Source organism: Pelecanus crispus, chromosome Z, assembly GCF_030463565.1.
Source record: "Pelecanus crispus isolate bPelCri1 chromosome Z, bPelCri1.pri, whole genome shotgun sequence".
NCBI classification, from domain to species: Eukaryota; Metazoa; Chordata; class Aves; order Pelecaniformes; family Pelecanidae; genus Pelecanus; species Pelecanus crispus.
In genome coordinates, this window is record NC_134676.1 from 76,296,634 (window position 1) to 76,314,779 (window position 18,146).

Consider the following 18,146-nt stretch of genomic DNA (forward strand, 5'->3'; position numbering starts at 1 on the left):
TTTTTCATTTTATAGTCATTTAGCACAAACTTCCACTTTTTATTGCAACTGCCCTATCTTCCCACAATCCTGTTTATTGCTTCCTCATCAAACTCGACAGCTTTGAAGGCTTTTGATGCAGCAAAAGCTTACCCATTAGCTTAAATGTGTACATGAATAGTGCTGTTGCTTGAAAGTGATCCCGTCTCTGTACTGATTCAAGAAGCACATGCATAAGATTTAACTGGGTTGGGTCAAAAGCCTGATGTCTTCAATCTCTGCAGTACAAGACATGAGCTGTAGCATAGGGAAGGAAGGACCTTTTTTTCAAAATACAGCTGGATTTTAATTTTTTTACATCCTCTAGAATGGTCTTGTTTCATCCTAGTTTCATATGTGCTTATGTGCAGACAGGCACAAACTTTATCCTCTCCATGTAAAACACGGGGAAAAAGAGAAAGTGGTCAAGGAGAGGCTGTCAACAGTGGGGAAAAAAGCTTTTGCTGCCATTGACCTGGCAAACCAGCCAAGCCTGACAGTCTGGCTGGTGTGGCCTCCAGCCTACTGTAGTGTTAGTTGTCTGTACTGTCTGGAGTGCGCTAAAGGGAAGAATCCTATAATTTAGGCTTTAAATAGAAGACGTGATGAAAAGCCAGGTGGGTTTTAGATGTCTGGTCTAGTAAATAAATTCAACCTGAAGTTAGTCTCCTGCTATTCATTGTAAACCCTATTGCCACTGTATGTCTCATTATCTGAACTAGAAGATGAAGATGCATTACGAAAAGAATGTTATGAAACAACTGTCAGTCCTTTTCAGGCTCACACTGAGCACTGACAAAGCCATCCGCCATTATAAAAACATCCTGAGCGGTATTGTTGGAATACCTGCCACTCCAGATCAGAACAGCAGTAAACCACTGGTGCTACCTATATTTAAATTTGTAAATAGTGACTTCCCATTGTTATTAAGGAGTTGCTCCAGTCCTGGCTTCGAAGAAAATCACTTTGCCACCTAATACTGTATTGCTGCCACATAGTATATATGCTGCTGTCTGTAACATCTGTCAACTTATTTTAAAATTAGGAATTGCATTAAATAAGAAAATGCTCTTTTTTAGAGGATTTAGACAGGCAATAGAGAAAGCACCCGGATCTCAGAATCCACCACCAAACTGCTCCTATACCAACAACTGTAGGTATGTCATAAGTAATGCAACTCAATAGCCCTGCAGAGAATCTCTTCAAAATTCCTGTTCTTGCGTATTCTGGCCTATGTCCCAACCTTAGTAAAAATGGCAGGAGATGTAACATACACAGAATGATCTCCAGTTGGTGCCAGAGATGCTTAATTATAATATCTGTCAGCCCTGGTTGAGAAGATACAGCTGAACAGCAGAAGTAATTTGAGTATTTCCTGAACTAACACTGCCTTAATGGAGGTGCAAGAGTATCACTGAAAAGGCAGGATAAGAAGGCAACCTCTAGATCCTTCCTCTCTCCGTTTATTCTAGTAGCAATCCAAAGAGGTAGTCTGTAGGACTTGCATTTCAGTGATAGAGGCAGAACTATTTTCTTCAGAAAAAAACATGTGAAACTGGTGATTCTTGAATTGATGAGATTCTTGATCCCCAAATTGACCATTTGTCTTAATTGCCCAGTTAGTATTATCCGCATACCTATTCTGTTGTATCTTGTTTCTCAGCTGAAATGATGTAAAAATAATAAATAGGAGGATTTTGCTAGGAGAGCAAGTTAACTTGGGTTAAGAGGTGGGCGTTGAATCGCAGCCTCTCTTCAGCCAGTCACTGATTTTGATTCCCATTGTGTATTTTATTCTGCTGATTGCATGTTTTCATGTGCTGATTGGTTTGGTTTTAGCTTGGTCAATGTTTAACAAAAAGAAAACTATCAATAAAAATGTCAAGGGAAATATTACAGTCATAAAATTATACCACCACAGTTGGTGGTTTGGAGTAGGAATTGGGGAATGGAACATTACCATGTTTTTAATCACTTAGAATTTCTTAGGAGAATTAAGACATTTATTTATTTCAGTGCTGCTACTATTAGAAAAATAGACACTTTCCTTCCTCAGTTTTTTGGCTGTACATTCTTGTGCCTGCTGCTGGAGCCAGATGAGCCACATGCTGATGCATTTAGAGGTTTTCTATTTGTGTGTGGAAAAAGTTCCTACAAGATGTCACCTACATAGCATACCTTTCTTCTGTTTTGTTTCATGCACAAAAGATTTGGAGTTGTTTATGGCCTCTGTTGATAATGCATGACTAGTTCTAATCAAGGTACCAGAATTTGCTCCTAACTCTAATTTTTCAAATGTAAGTCTTAAGATGTTTTATCTTCTGTCTTTTTGAAGTTCCAGCTCTTGAAATCAAGTACATAAGATTGTCATCTTCCCTGTTAAAAATAAATAAGAATGGGTTTCTCTCATGGCTGAAGAAGCAGCTAAAAACTCGCCTCAATCTGTGATACAAACTTGCAGAGAAGAGAGCAAAGAAAAGGCCAGCCAGTTGTACAGATTTTTCAGATTACAAATTTAAAATAAGTATCGTACATTTTGAGATATGATTTATGATTTTTGAACTCTTCTGGTTCTCGGTATGATAATTTGCATCTGCTTCTGAAGGTATATATCATTGTTAAATCTAGATTGCTGCCTATACAGATGTTTACAGACTTAGCACTCACTGAAATGGGAGGAAGATAGACATCTGTCTTTAGTCCTCAAGAGATTTACAGATAACCTAACCCTGGTGTTTGGTTTCACAAAATCCATGTTATTATCAGAACTGAGTTGTAGTGAACATTTATATTGAAGTGACCTAGGGGTCAATATAGGAAAGAGACTGGCTCAACAGTTAACCATCTTGCCTTTATAGCATGCTATGGTGTCAGAATTCTGAAATTTAAACATAACTGTCATAGTCAGAATTTAGGAGTATCACCGTAATAATCACCAGGTTTGTCTATTTTCCTGGATAAAAGTCCTTGTGCTAATGTCTTCTGAACTTTTTCCAACCAGACTGCAGCTTGCTTGTATTCACAGGTGCACAAATATTCCTGTATTTTGCATGTACTGATCCAGTTAGTTGTTTGAAAATGTTTCTAAGTGGTTTGCGTCAGATGAAAAGACTAAGGATGACATGTTTCAGCTCCAAGCAGAAACCATCTAGGTAACACAGATAAACGTGATTAGTAAACAGAGGCATATATTGCCCATATATACGGTATTCACAGGGAGCTAGACCAGTAAGTGAATCACTGGAGCTTGGAACTTTGTCCTTGTGTACAGGAGAATTGAGAGGTCACCTCACATCACTTCAGAAACTAGACATACGACTTCCATAGCAACAAACATTATCTGAATCACTGAATCATTCAGGCTGGAAGGGACCTAGGGAGGTCTCCAGTCCAATCTCTTGCTTAAAGGAGTGTCAGACATGAGATCAGACCAGATTGTCTTGAAAACCTCCAAGGGTGGAGACTGCACAACCTCTCTCTGCAACCTACTCTGCTGCTTGGCTGTCCCCAGGGGGGAGAAGTTCTTCCTAACATCCATCAGGAATCTCCTGTATCAATTTACATCCTTCGTCTCATGTCTTCCTGCTGTGCACTGCATGTGAAGAGCTCAGCTCCACCTCTTCCATACCCCTCCCTATGGGGTACTGGGGGCTGCAATTAAGTGCCCTTGAAGCCACGTCTGCTCCAGGCTGAAAAAGCCTCAGCTCTGCAGCTTCTGCTTGCAGGGCAAATGCTCCAGCCACCAAGCATCTCAGTGCCCTCCTCTGAACGTTCTCCAGTTTGCCAGTGTCATTCTTGTATTAGGGGGCCCACAATTGGACACAGTACTTCCGATAAGGTCTAACGAGTGCCAAGTAGAGTGATAAACCCTGCCCTCGATCTGCTGCGTGTACTGCTTGCTGTTCAGGCAGCCCGGATACCATCAGCCTTCCTTGCTGCAAGGATGCAGCAGGCTTCTGCTTGCCTCGCTGCCCACTGAGCCAAGAGGTTTAATGAGTAGAAGGTTGCTTGTACCTGCACAGAGCTAGAATGTGCCCAGGTTTCCAAGTTTTGATGGTGTTGGTGTAAACGACCCTGACAGGCTTCCTCTGGAGAAGGGTTTGAGTTGGAAACAGCTGGGTGAGGATGCTTAAGGGAAAAGATGGGAAGAGCTCTTGGTAAGTCATAAGCCTTTGAGATACTGGCTTCCAGAAAACTGAAAAGAACTCGTTCCTGAGCAGTGCGGCAGATACACGAACCTGCCTGCTGCTTTATCACAAGTTTCCACTTAAGATTTGGATAGTCTAGAAGAAAGCTGGTATGTATGTATTTATGCTGGCTAATTTGTACTGTTTCGTTTTCCTGATAGTTAAATAGGTTATTGTTTCTTAAGTGTAATGAACAAGGCATATTTCACAGACACTTTCACACTGTGGGCCTGGGACTTGGTTGGGGCTTTTGATTGTTACCGGAGTTCAAACTTTATGTCATATTAAGTAGTTATTTATAGTAAGGACTGATTTTTTCATAGTTTTTTCCTGTGATACATAGCATTTATTTTTGTAATGGAAGTCCACACTGTTGTACTCCCATGCTTGTCCTGCTGCACAGCACCTGGTGTTGACACCTGCAAAACTTGTTAGTTTTGCAGCTTAGCTTTAGGTAGCAGTGCTGCCCTTTTGATTTTGATGGGCAGTACGCCCCCGGGAAAAGTTAAGAGCAAAAATGTTTACAGCATCCAAGTCCTCTTTGGTCACAGATCTGTATGCGTATCTTTATATAAAGATATGTAGCTGGAAGGGATTATGACAGTCTCAGAGAGATCCATCTCTTCCCCCAGTAGCATGCTACTCTATTACATCTGGTTAGTGCTGAGCAAATTATTTGCAGAGAATAATTTATCAGACAAATGCAGCTGCTTTGTCTGCTCAGGGAATATCTTGAACCAGACCATGATTTTTCTCCTATTTATTAATTATTCAGCAGTCATCAACACTTTTTTCACATTGTTAACTGTGATCACTGAATTTTTGTAATTGATACATGCCGTTAGACAAATTCACACGGATCATTTCTACAGGGCTGGATGTAATCTTTTGTCTCATTTTAGTAAATCGTAAGAGAGCCTGCATTTAAGGTTGCCTGAAAAAATACAAAAATTCTTTCAACACGGGGTCAAACTTCTCTGCGCGTCTTCTTTAAAATCCGTTTTTTCAAGTATGAAAAGAACCCTCTGCAATGAATTCCACGCAGCTTCAGCACGGAGCATTACAAGAGCGCGACACCTCCCCGACGCACGGCCACCGCCGCCCGCCCGCTTGTGGAGCTCGCTGGCCCGCGGCGCCGCCATCTCCCTGCGCCCCGCCCTGCGGCGCACCCCCCTCCCCCCCCGCCGCCATTTTAGCCGCCCTCAGCCCCGCAGCGCGGCGGGGTCGGTTGTTGGCCCCGCCCCGCCCCGCCCGGGGCGTGGCCTGCGCTCGCCGCGGCCCCGCCCACTGCCGCCGCGCTGGGGCGGCCCCGCCCACTGCCGCCGCGCTGGGGCGGCCCCGCGCCTTCCGCCGGCGGCCCGCGGCGGGGCGGGGCGGGGCGGGGCGGGCGGCGCCGGCCCTGCGCGGCGAGGGGGCGGTGGCGCGGGCGGGCGCTGCTCTCGCTCCTCTCGCTCCTCCTCCGCCGCCGCCTCCTCGTAGCGCGGTGGCGGCGGGCAGGCTCCGGCCGCGGCCCCGCAGCTCCCCGTCGAGGCGGCGCGGCCTCCGTTCCCTCCTTCCCCTCGCTCGCTGCCCGGCCCCAGCGCGATGTCGGGCGGCGCGGCGGGCGCCCCCAAGCCTCTCCCGTCCTCCGGGCCCAAGTCGCTGCGGGAGATGCCGCATCCCCTGGCCACGTCCAGCAGCGAGGAGATGGGGCCGGCGCTCACCCCCAGCCCCGACCTGCTCCTGCCCCGCAGCATCGCTGACAAGGTGCGGCCCGGGGAGGGAGGGCGCGGCGTCTGGGGGGGGTCTCTGCCTTTACCGGGGCGCGTGGAGAGGGGGGAGAGGGGCTGTGTGTGTGTTTCCCCGCCCCATCCCCTTCCCCGGCTGCATCCCTGGCTCCCCGCGGGGAAGTGAAGCCCTGGGCGCTGCTGACATCCATTGCAAGAGCCCAGGGCTGCCCGCGGGGGAGAGGGCACCTGCTGTGGGGGCTGCAGGCGTCGTGTCCGTCTGTCCCAGCTGGGACACCGGTGCGCCCACTCTCACCGAAGCGGGTGCGAGAGGCGCGTTCTTACCGATTCTGTCTTCCTGTGGCTCATACCCTCTCCAGATGGGTCTGAATGCTTCAGGCATTGCTGCAACCCCCTTGCTGTCTCCTTCCTGTAGCCCTCACAGGGAAGGCTTGGAGCTGCCGTTGTTTCCTTACCACCGAGCTTGCCATCAACTTGTCTGTGATTGTCGTCTCCAGAGCTGAGCTCCTGCTTGCTTCTTCGCAGCAGTGGAATACGGAAAGGATGCTGTTGCAGGAGTATCTCTCTGCCTGCTTTCCCTTCCCTAGCTCTGGCATGTGTCCGCGGGACACTAGCAGGCTTTGTAAAGTGCCTTGCCCATGTGTGGGCCTTGGATGTGATAATTTCCTGAATGTGAAAGCAATAGCGGCAGCACGGCACTGCTGATATGTTAACCATTTTTACAAGGACTCTGTGGGCAGACTTCCTGAAATGTGTTAAGGTAGGGTTTCCTGGGAACAAGGGTTGCAAGGGGTGAGATCAATTTGAAACGTTATAATAAGCAGTTCTGGGCCAGCTGGTGTGTGTGCAAGAGGTGCTTCCTATGGCTGTTGTCCTGGGGAGTGTGGAGCTGCTTCTGGGCAGGATGGATCTGCTAGCCTCCAAAAGCCTTGGGGCTGCCAGCAGTATCTGGTCCAATACACTCCCAATACTCTAGAGGAATGAGTCAAGGTAGTCTGGCCTCTTCCGTGTGTTACCTCCTGTTGCCCTGTAACTGTGCTGTAAGGATTCAGCACTTGTTCCTGCCCATGTAAGGGGCCCTCGCCTTGAACATTTGCTTACTGTTGCTCAAGTGAGAAGCCAGGCTTACCTTCCCTCTGGGAACACACGCCTTCATCGAAGAAACTTCAAAGAGTTGATGGCCCTCTGAGAGACGTGTGTGTGTGTGAGTAGGGCGGGAATAGGAGCTGTGGAGTTTTCTGTCTATGGTAGATTGGATTTACTTATGTGGCTAGGTTGCTGTCTGACCAACCTGTAGCAACAGGAGTTGGCAGCTGCCTTCATGGGTCTTCTCACAGCTCAGGAGTGCGGCAGCGGTATTGTACTCTGTTAGCACTGTCCATTCACACTGCTGTGTAGCTGGTGAGAAGCTCTGTTCTGAGGAGTAGTTCACACCCTGTAAGTTCTTTCCTCAGCTGTGTTAAAGAGCTGTATTTTTTGCTTTTGGAGTGCAAGCAAGCTCCTCTCTGCATTACTACTTTAAGGTGTCTGAGAAGTGTACCAGCATCTCTGATAACCTAGGAGCAGAAATACCTCTCTAGCCTCAGGCTGTGGTCAGCTGACTTCTCAGTAGGAAGGTTCTTGCCCAGTTTTTCCACCAGCACCACAAGTGAAGTCCATCTTCTGGTACCTGTATGTAATACTGTCCTGTTCTAGGCACTTGGCAGCACAGAAGCACTCTAAAGGGGAGAGGAAAAAGGAGCTAAGTCATTTTTAGACTCAAAAGCAGTTCTGTGGTTGACCTGGAAATGGCACTAGGGTAATGAGCCTTGCAGAATAAAAGGATTTCCAGTAGGAAGAGAGCAGCATTCTTTTTTTTTTTTTTTTTTCCTTCCAGCTGAATTAGCAGAAAAAGCCAAATGCCTGATCCTTCTTACAGAAGGAGTCCAACAGCTCCGCTCTGTGAGGGATGTCCCTTCTTCCACTTAACACCTGATGCACTGGCAAGAAAAAAATGAGTTGACTTCTTTCCCACCTCAGGAAAAACTTCAGCAACAAACAGGTGTTCCTAACTTTAAGGCAATAGTAAACTTCAACTGCTTGCACTGCATGTTGAGTAGTTTAGAGAGTGAGTATGGTTAAGTGGAGGTAATTAGGTAAAACTGCATTTTAGGTGGTTAGTGTGTCTCTTGGTCATAATCTCTGGTGGTGTGTCGTTAATCTCTTGAAAGGCTGGCTCACTAATCAACTAACAATGTGCAGATAGCTCCAATCGTTGGGCAACAGAGGGAGGTCAGTATTCAAGTCTGACTCAGGCTTAAAGCTCTGCAGCTGTTCTTTATTGATTCTTGAATAGGAGCTGTGCTCATCTGCTCTCTTGGCTTTTCCAAGGGCCTTTCTGGAGAGTCTGGTGGAAATTGGCACTGCAGGAGAAGTTTGGGTTGAAGTCTTCTGCTTCAAAGTGCGTCTTGAGTCAGTAAGCTTCTGTAAGGACCACTGTCCATAACCAGGCCTGTTCTAGGACATCCCTCTGGCAGAGGGATAGTGGCAATGGCTGACCCATCACCTGTGAACTGGATAACTTGCTTTCTCTGTATTCTACTGTCCTGCTTTCGGCTGGGATAGACTTAGTTTTCTTCCTAGTAGCTGGCATAGTGCTGTGTTTTGGGTTTAGTATGAGAATAATGCTGATAACACACTAATGTTTCAGTTGTTGCTAAGTATTGCTTGTGCTAGTCAAGGACTTTTCAGCTTCCCATGCTCTGCCAGGTGCACAAGAAGCTGGGTGGGGGCACAGCCACAATAGTTGATCCAAACTGACCAAAGGGCTATATTCCATACCATGTGACATCATGCTCAGTATAGAAACTGGGGGGAGTTGGCTGTGGGGGAGCAATCACTGCTCAGGAACTGGCTGGGTATCAGTTGGTGGGTGATGAGCAATTGCATTGTGCATCACTTGCTTTGTATATTATTATTACTATTATTATATTGTTATTATTACTGCTACTATATTTTACTTTATTTCAATTATTAAACTGTTCTTACCTCAACCCAGGAGTTCTCTCACTCTTCCTATTTTGTCTCCCTTCCCACTGGGGCAAGGGGGAGTGAGCGAGCAGCTGCATGGTGCTTAGTTGCTGGCTGGAGTTAAACCGTGACATCTTCTTACCTGCTCTGAGCAAATACTTCCTAAACACTGCTGCAAGATAAAAAGTACCTAGGGCTGAAATCCTCTGAGGGGAGAAAGTGCAGAGGTAAGGGAGGTTGTCTGCCATCGCTGCTTTGCATTCTTTAAAGCATGCTTTCCTTGCTTTTTTGGAGCTGCTGATTAAGAACTACTTTATCCTGAGTCAGAGGAGCCTGGAGGGCAGGAACGCTGCCTGTGTGTCTCCTGTTGGTTTTTCATTCAAACATGAGAATAACCTAGTAGCTTAGGCCCTGTCTAACTTCGAAGTCTCATAAACCTTTGGTTGCTGTTTAAGAACAGTGGCTAATGCTACTAGAGCAGTAAGTCACGGGAAAGGGAAGAAAAGCCTTCTGTGCTGTTGTCTGTGGCTTCTGTGGTTCTCAGGCCCTCCAAGTAGACTAGTCCTAAGTTTTCTGAATCTTATGAAGAGGACTGCAGAGCTTTTGTTGTCTGAAATAGTCTTCCTCCTGACTTGTAGGAGAGTGCTGTTTTAGGACCCAGGAAACCTTGACTTCTGAGCAGCATCTAACCTCTTAAATGAGATGGACATTTCTGGCTAAGTACTTGGCTTTCACAGTGATTCTGCAGCAACTATGTAACACTTGAGTTACACTTTCCTTATCTCTGAAGCATTTCTGTATTAGCCAGATCTTTCTATAAAGATCTTTCTGTTCCCTCAAGTCTGATTGCATAAAACATTGTTTGCCCTGATACCTGACCACCATCAGCTTTTTGGGGCTTATTCTCCCTTTACCCTTGCTAGCCTCCAAATAACAAGACAGCTAAAGATGAACCTAAGCAGTACTTGCCCCTAACACCTCCCCCCCGCCTTTTTTTTTTTGACATCAGGTGAGAGGGAAACATGCAGGAGGAAACAGTCCCTCAGGATGCATGGCAGGGTCCGTGGCAGAGTTAGCTGTAAAACTGAGTTCTTGCTCTCTTGCAGAGCTTTTGGAAGATATGCAAGCTAATTGAGATCTGCTTTTCAGAGTAGATCCTCTGCAGAGGAAGGTAAGACAAATGGGGAACTGTCAGTGTGGATTTCTCTCCTTTTTTTCCCTTTAAAAAAAAAAAAAAAAGGAAGTCCTGCTTGTGTGTGACTACTTAACACCAGTTCACTAGTTTGTCGCTTTCTATTGCAAATCTGCTCTGTGCACTAGGACAAATGCTTTGACACTGAGGAGAAGACATTGTTAATGGGTTACTGAGTTCGGAGCAGAGGTGAGAAGTAGATGGTATTCTGCTGTGTGATTGTATCCAAATGGTTGTAGAAGTATGATAAAACTCAGGATGCAGCCCCACTGAGGCTGTGCAGATTTAATAGCATGCTACTAAGTGCTGGAAGTGTCAGACTGTGCAGAATTAGAAAGTGTTCTATACAGCTTACTCCTGCTGTCCTCTAGCTGTGGTCCTTGTGGTCCTTGTAGTCCTTCTAGACTTGTGTCATGAGACTATCTTCTGACCGGGTGCTGTTGGCTGTTCTTGTTATGGTCTGCCTTGAGACTGACAGCTATCTGATAGGGTTCTGACTCCCAGTACTGGTTTCTTGCCTATCCCTCCAAAAGCTATAATGTCCCACCTGTCCTAGGGCTCAGACTCCCTTGTCCTCTTTCAGATATCTCTGACTACCTGATACTGTACTCGTGGCCAGCTACTTATAACCTGTTAAGCTTTTCTTCTTTGAAGATTCCCATGCCTTGTATTTGGCTCTGTTAACACTAGACAGCTGAAGTGAGCTTCAAGGCTATTTTACAGGTGGTATATCAAGCAGAGGTGATGTGGAATACCAGGCTTGCAATGAATGCATAGCTTGCATTTGCTAATTCATGGAGATGGATGTTAAAACTCCTGCTGCAAACTTCTGGTTACTAACTGAAAGGTATTGCTGGCTCGTCTGCTTCCAAGCTACCACCCTGGTGAACCCCTAGGCCTGTATTAGCACCTGATCAACTATAAAGTACTTGGTGTGTTTGCTGGAGTCCTGTTACTTAGCACTCATATTCTGGAAGGGAGCCTGGCAGCTCTCCAACAAAAAAATATACTGCTTGTCTGGAGCTCTACTTCCAGCCTCCTTGGTTGCTAGTTTAATTATTGCTCTTAAACTTCATCCACCCACAGATGAAAACAGTTTGCAGTATAATCTGAAAGCTTAAATTAGATCTGCCTGAGCTTCTATGAACCTCTTCCTTCTCTGTCTAAATGAGAACTGTTAGACCAGCACTATGTATTGTTCTTAAAGTGAGCCGGAGGTAAATTCTCAGTTTTGGGAGAGACTGAGGACTACAGAAAGTCAGGAACTGAAGCTGGTGAACTCTTGAAACAATGTCAGTATGGGTGAGTTGATCTCGGTTCCAATCTACAGGAACACAAAGCTGACAATCACGGAGAAGTTGAGGCTGGAAGGCGCCTCTGGATATCTTCTAGTCCAACCCCTCGGCTCAGAGCAGTGTGAGCTAGAGCAGTCTGCCCAGGACACTGTGAAGATGTTTTTTTAATATCTCTCTGGGCAGCCTGCTCCTGCATGCAGTCACCCTCAAAGTAAAATTTCTTTCTCACATTTAAGTGAAACTTGCAATGTTTCCATTTGTGCCCTTTGTCTCCTCTTGGTATATCCACTGAAAAGAGTCCTTTGCCACCTTCTGTACACCCTCCCAGCAGGTATTTATCCGTATTGGTAAGATGCCCTGAGCATTCTCCTCTCCAGGCTGTTGAACTTCTTTGCCATGAGGCATATTGTTGGCTCATTGCCAGCTTTTCCACCAGGATCTGTTCTGTGTCGTGTTTTTTTTGGGTTTTTTTTTTTTTGGTGGGTGTAGGTCCTGTCCCCCCTGCCTTTCCTTCTGCCAACCTTCTTTTCAACCAGTCAGCCCCCAGCACATACTACTACATAGGGTTATTCCTGCCAGGTGCAGGAATTGCATTTCCTCACATTGAATTTCATGAGGTACCTGTCAGCCCATTTCTCCAGCCTGTTGAGGTCCGTCTGAATGGCAGCATGACCATCTTATGTATGAAGCACTCCACTCAGTTCTGTACCCTCAGCACACTTGCTGAGGATGTATCCAGTCCCATCATTTAGGTCATTAATGAAGGTATTTAACAGTAGTGGCCCTGTTACTGTCTGCTGGTGTACTCCACTAATGACTGCCCTCCAGTTGGAATTTGAGCCCAGCAGTTCAACCAGTTTTCAGTCCACTTTGCTGTACATCTGCCTAGCTTGTACCTCATCTGCCTAGCTTGTACCGCATCAGCTTGTCTAGGAGGATGTTATGGGAGACAGTGTTGAAAGCCCTCTTGAAGTTGAGATAAACCACATTAAAGCTCTCCTCTTGTACACCAGGCCAGACATATCTTCATAGCAGGTGTTGGGTCGGTTAAGCATAACTTCTCTTAAGTCCATGCTGACTTCTCATCGCCATGTCCTTTGTGTTTTTGAAAATGGTTTCAAATATTCACTCAATCGCCTTTCCAGGGATTGAAGTGAGGCTGACTGGCCTGTAGTTCCCTGTATCTGTGTTCTTGAGGACAGGAGTGACGCTTGTTTTTTTTCCAGTCCTCAGGAACCTCCCGTCATCACCATAATAAGGATGAGATAATTGAAAGTGGCACTACAGTGTCATCATCCAGCTCCCTCAGCACTTGTGGGTCCATCTCATTGTGGGCTTATGTCTGTCTAGTTTGTTGAAATGCTCCCTAACCTAGTCCTCCCCCACTGATGGTGAGTTTGCCTTGTTCCAGACTTGCCCATTGGGCTCAGGGGCCTGGGATTCCTGAAGACAGGTCATCTCAATAAAGACTGAGGCAAAGGAAGAACTGAGTAACTTGGCCTTATCTGTGTCTTTTGTCATCAGATCCTCTGCCCCATCATCACTGCATTTTCCTCGTTCTTTGTTTTGCTGCTGATGTACCATATAAGCCTTTCTTGTTGCTGTTCTCGTCTTTTACAGATTCAGCTCCATCCCACTAAACCCATCCCTGAATGCTCAGACAGTGTCTCTATGGTCGTCCTGAGTCAAGTGTGCCCACTACTAACTTTTTTTTTATGCTTCCTTTTTATATTTGAGTTTAGCCAGGAGCTCTGTGTTCATGCATGCAGGTCTCCAGCCACCTTTGCTTGATTTCCTGCTCACTGGTATGGACCAGTTTTGGGGCTGGAGGGATGGTCCTTGAAAATCAACTAGTTCTCCTGGATGCCTCTCAAGGGCCATGTGTCTTCTTCCTAGCAGATCCCTGAAGAGGCCAAAGTCTGCTCCATGGAAGTCTGGGGTTGTGATCCTGTTCTTTGCTTTGCTCCCTGCTCTCTGGATCCCGAACTCTACCAGCTGATGGCTACTGTGGCCAAGGCAGCCCCCTACCTTCACATTTCACATATCTGACCAGTTCTTCCTTTGTGTAAGACTAAAGTTCAGCAAAGCATCTCCTCTCGTCAGCTTGTCAATTACCTGTGCCAAGCAGTCATCACCAATGCACTTAAGAAACCTTCTAGACTGATGTCACCTCTGCTGTGCTGTCCCTCCAGCAAATACCGTTGTGATTCAAGTTACCCATAAGGACCTGTGAACGTGAGGCTTCTTCAGTAAATCCCTGTCCTTGTCTGCAGAAGAAGTGCTTGAAGGACACAGAAATGTTGTTTTCCACCTAGGACAGTAGGACTGCTAATTTGGTTGAACTGTCTCCTAACTGTTTCAGAATTCACCTATTTATGAAGCTGTTCTCCTGGCTTTTGGGAAACCCCATGGTTCTTTTCCCCCAGTCACTACACTGAATGGGGAGGTTACGTGGTATCTAATAGGTAGATGTGTGCTAAATCACTGAACGTGGTTATTCTGTCAGGAAGCTTTTAGGTACAAGTGCTTGTCTCCCACATGCTTCGTAAGTGGGCCATCAGCTCTCAAAGGCTGAGCTTAGTCATCTTCTTTGAACTCCAGTTTTGGATGGCTGTTTAAAGGAACTGCTGCCTCTTCTCCTGTTGCACTCTGTGTGTGTGCATGCATCAGGCAGCTCTTTTCTAGTCTCCTAGTTAAAAGAAGTGACTTAAACCTGGCATGCCTTTCAGCTTGCCATCAGTGCCCTACCCACAGCCAAGCTGCTGGCTGAATCCATTTTCCCGTCTTTCTTAATGGTGGTAACTAGAACTGTTTTCTCTAGGTATTTAATCTCTCAAACTCATGGTATCACTTGGATAGGTTAATACCATGGTATCTGACTGAAAAGATGGTCTGCTTGTCTCCTTTTTGCTTGTAGTCAGTCTGGGATTTGATGGTGTAGAAACACATACAACACCACAGTTGCCTTTGTTTATAGAAGTAGGATTTTATTGGTAAGGGTGCTTTAATGGTATCTTATAATGTAGGTGCTCTAGTACTGTCATAAAACTGTACTTGGTGGTCTCTTTATGATCCACAACTTCCCAGTACAGCATGTGTCTCTGGAATTGGCAATTCCCATCCCTTCTGAACAAGATGAAGGATAGTTAACACTTAACGTTGGACAAAGACTTGCATCAGCATAACTGTCTTAGTACTGTTACTTTTTTAATCTTTCCGTCTGGTAAAACTGATTCTACTGTATAACAGTATTATTACTTTGTGGTTCTTATTTCAACTTAATGGAGAGAGGGGTATACTTTGAAGTTGAATTTGTTGTTGCACAGCTTTCATAATCTTTTTCAACATGATTGCTTCATGCTTAATGGGACAGAGTATTGAAAACAGATATTCAAAATGTACATAGAGGAACTTGGTTCTTCAGATGGTTTCAGAAGGGTGAGTCTTGGCAATAACTTGTCAGCCATGCTGGAAAAAGTTATGCTTGGCGGTCGGAAAGAATCCTCTAGGCTGCCTGCGCTGGAACGCCTCAAATCTACCCGAGTTGCTTGATGCTCTCTGAGCTCCTTCATAGGGAGAAAGGGGATAACTGGATTGGTTAAGAAGGTCTCTTTTTACAGTCATGTGGGCGTGTCATTCTCTTATCAGTGCCCCAGGGGTTTGTGATAAGCCTCAGGCAGCATATCCCTGTAATTAATGATGGGAGGGGCAGAGGATAAAGACTGAGGCTTTCCTATTGACACACTGTGATCTGGGAGACATCAGTTCCTAGATTAACCTGCAAACTATTGTCCTGGTGTCTTCTAGCATTGTGGGCTACTCTCCTGGTATCTAAACAGATGGTCTGGCTGTCACTCTAGCCAGTCTCTTCCTTATCTGAGCAGAGAGGCTGGTTTCTATAAAGTAGGTCAGGAGACAAGATGGGAGCTCTTACGGTGCAGTGAGACTTAACTCAGTACTGCTACATGAAAATCTACTTGCAACACCTAAACTGTGTCTTTAAGATTGTAATTTGCATGTGCTTTCACTCTGCGGAAGACAGCACACCAATTAAAAACGGCATTTCGTCTTGTGTGTTTCTCAGAAGTAACTTCACCGTTGGTTGTTCTCTGCCAGCCTTGAGCAAGATCTTAAATGCTGAGCTGTGCTGACTCTTTAAGCAGTGGCTGACTTGATTGCCTGAGCCTGGATTGCAGTTTAGCTGAGACTGCAGGCCCTTGTGGCTGGGGGGAAACTACTCCCATCACTAGGGTGAAACAGGGCAGAAAGCTCCAAACTCCACCTTGGAGGCGGTGGTAGCTGCAACCCTGAGGTAAAAGCTGAGTGAATTTACTCTTACTAAGAATATATTATTTGTAAATTATCGAAACACTGCTAGGAACATGTTTCTATTCCAGTTACTAAGGGCAATAACTGACAGCAAGGTAGCTGCTAGCAATACTGCAATGACCAACTGAAGATGGAAAACAAATCCAGTGAGCTGCAACTCTTTTAATGAGCTAGTATTCCCAATGCCAGTCCAACTTTAAATGGCTTATCAACAGATGAATTTATGGGACATGTTTTATTTTCTAAACTGGGGGGGGGGAGGGGTGTGGAAAGAGGTGTTGCCTTCAGTTGTAGGTGATGTTATAATGCCAAAACTGTTGATTCTCAACCAGCTATTTCACAGAAATCATGGTCTGAATAAGCATGTAGGTGACATGGGTTAGTGGAACTAGCTGAAATTGTTCTGAAAATAAAGGCAATAATCCAAAATTCATATGACAGGCAAGGAAAGAGCTCAGTCAAGAGCTGTATTTAGAGTGGTCCTCAAAGCATAAATTCCTTTGGAGAACATCACTGTCTTACTATGAACTCACTGTCTTGTTATGAAGCAATAAGCAGCATCATAGAATGCTTTGGGTTGGAAGGGACCTTTAGAGGTCATCTAGCCCAACCCCCCTGCAGTGAGCAGGGACCGCTTTAACCAGATCAGGGTGCTCAGAGCCCCATCCAACCTGACCTTGAATGTTTCCAGGGATGGGGCCTCCACTACCTCTCTGGGCAGCCTGTTCCAGTGCCTCACCACCCTCGTTGTAAAAAATTGCTTCCTTATATCCAGTCTAAATCTGTTCTTTTTTAGTTTAAATCCATTATTCCTTGTCCTGTCACAACAGGCCTTGCTAAAAAGATTGTCCCTATCCTTTCGATAGGCCCCCTTTAAGTACTGAAAGGCCACAAGAAGGTCTCCTCACAGCCTTCTCTTCTGCAGGCTGAACAACCCCAACTCTCTCAGCCTGGCCTCATAGGAGAGGTGCTCCAGCCCTCGCATCATTTTTTGTGGCCCTCCTCTGGACCCGCTCCAACAGGTCCATGTCCTTCTTGTGCTGAGGGCTCCAGAGCTGGATGCAGTACTCCAGGTGAGGTCTCACCAGAGCAGAGTAGAGGGGCAGAATCACCTCCCTCGACATGCTGGCCATGCTTCTTTGGATGCAGCCTAGGATTCGGTTGGCTTTCCGGGCTGCAAGTGCACATTGTTGGCTCATGTCCAGCTTTTCACCCACCAGTACTCCCAAGTCCTTGTCCACACAGCTGCTCTCAATCCCTTCATCCCCCAGCCTGTATTGGTGTTGGGGGTTGCCCCGTCCCCGGTGCAGGACCTTGCATTTGGCCTTGTTGAACCTCATGAGGCTCACACAGGCCCACCTCTTCAGCTTGTCTAGGTCCCTTTGGATGACATCTCGTCTTCCTGGCGAGTCAACCGCACCACTGAGCTTGGTGTCATCTGCAAACTTGCTGAGGGTGCACTCAGTCCCACTGTCTATGTCATTGATGAAGATGTTAAACAGCACTGGTCCCAGTACAGACCCCTGAGGGACTCCACTTGTCACTGGTTTCCATGTGGACATTGAGCCGTTGACCGCAACCATCCAGCCAATTCTTTATCCGCTGAACAGTCCACCCATCAAACCCATATCTCCCCAATTTAGAGAGAAGGATGTTGTGGGGGACTCTATCAAATGCTTTACAGAAGTCCAAATAGACGACATCCATTGCTTTTCCCTTGTCCACTGATGCAGTCACTCCTTCATAGAAAGCCACTAGGTTGGTCAGGCAGGGCTTGCCCTTGGTGAAGCCGTGCTGGCTGTCTCGAAGCACCTCCCTGTCCTGCATGTGCTTGAGCATAGCTTCTCGGAGGATCTGTTCCATGATCTTCCCAGGCATAGAGATGAGGCTGACAAGTTGGTAGTTCCCAGGGTCCTCCTTTCTTCCCTTTTTAAAAATGGGCACAACGTTTCCCTTGTAGTCACCAGGGTTTTCACCTGACTGCCGTGACTTTTCAAATATCATGGAGAGTGGCTTGGCATCTGCATCAGCCAATTCCCTCAGGACTCTGGGGTGCATCTCATTAGGTCCCATAGACTTGTGTACATTGAGGTTCCTCAGGTGGTATCGAACCTGATCTTCCCTTCCAGTGGGAGGGGCTTTACTGCCCTGGTCCCCATCTTGCAGTCCGTTGACTTAAGAGGGGTGAGGAGAGAGGTTGCCAGTGAAGACTGAGGCAAAGAAGTTGTTGAGTACCTCTGCTTTCTCCTCGTCTGTTGATACTAGGTCACCACTCTTGTTCGTCTTATAGAATAGAATCATAGAATCGTTTAGGTTGGAAAAGTCCTTTAAGATCATCCAGTCCAACCATTAACCTAACATTACCAAGTCCACACTAAACCAATCAAGG

At 46.2% G+C, this 18,146-nt stretch overlaps 1 protein-coding gene across 1 annotated transcript in view; it reads left to right on the forward strand.

Moving 5' to 3' along the window:
- Window positions 1-5,789: 5,789 nt before the first annotated feature.
- Window positions 5,790-18,146, forward strand: part of SNX30 (sorting nexin family member 30) — a 51,922-nt gene continuing 39,565 nt past the window's right edge. Inside the window, exon 1 of the mRNA XM_075726174.1 lies at window positions 5,790-5,951. Within this exon, the coding sequence (XP_075582289.1) occupies window positions 5,790-5,951 (162 nt within the window). The remainder of the gene's footprint in view (window positions 5,952-18,146) is intronic.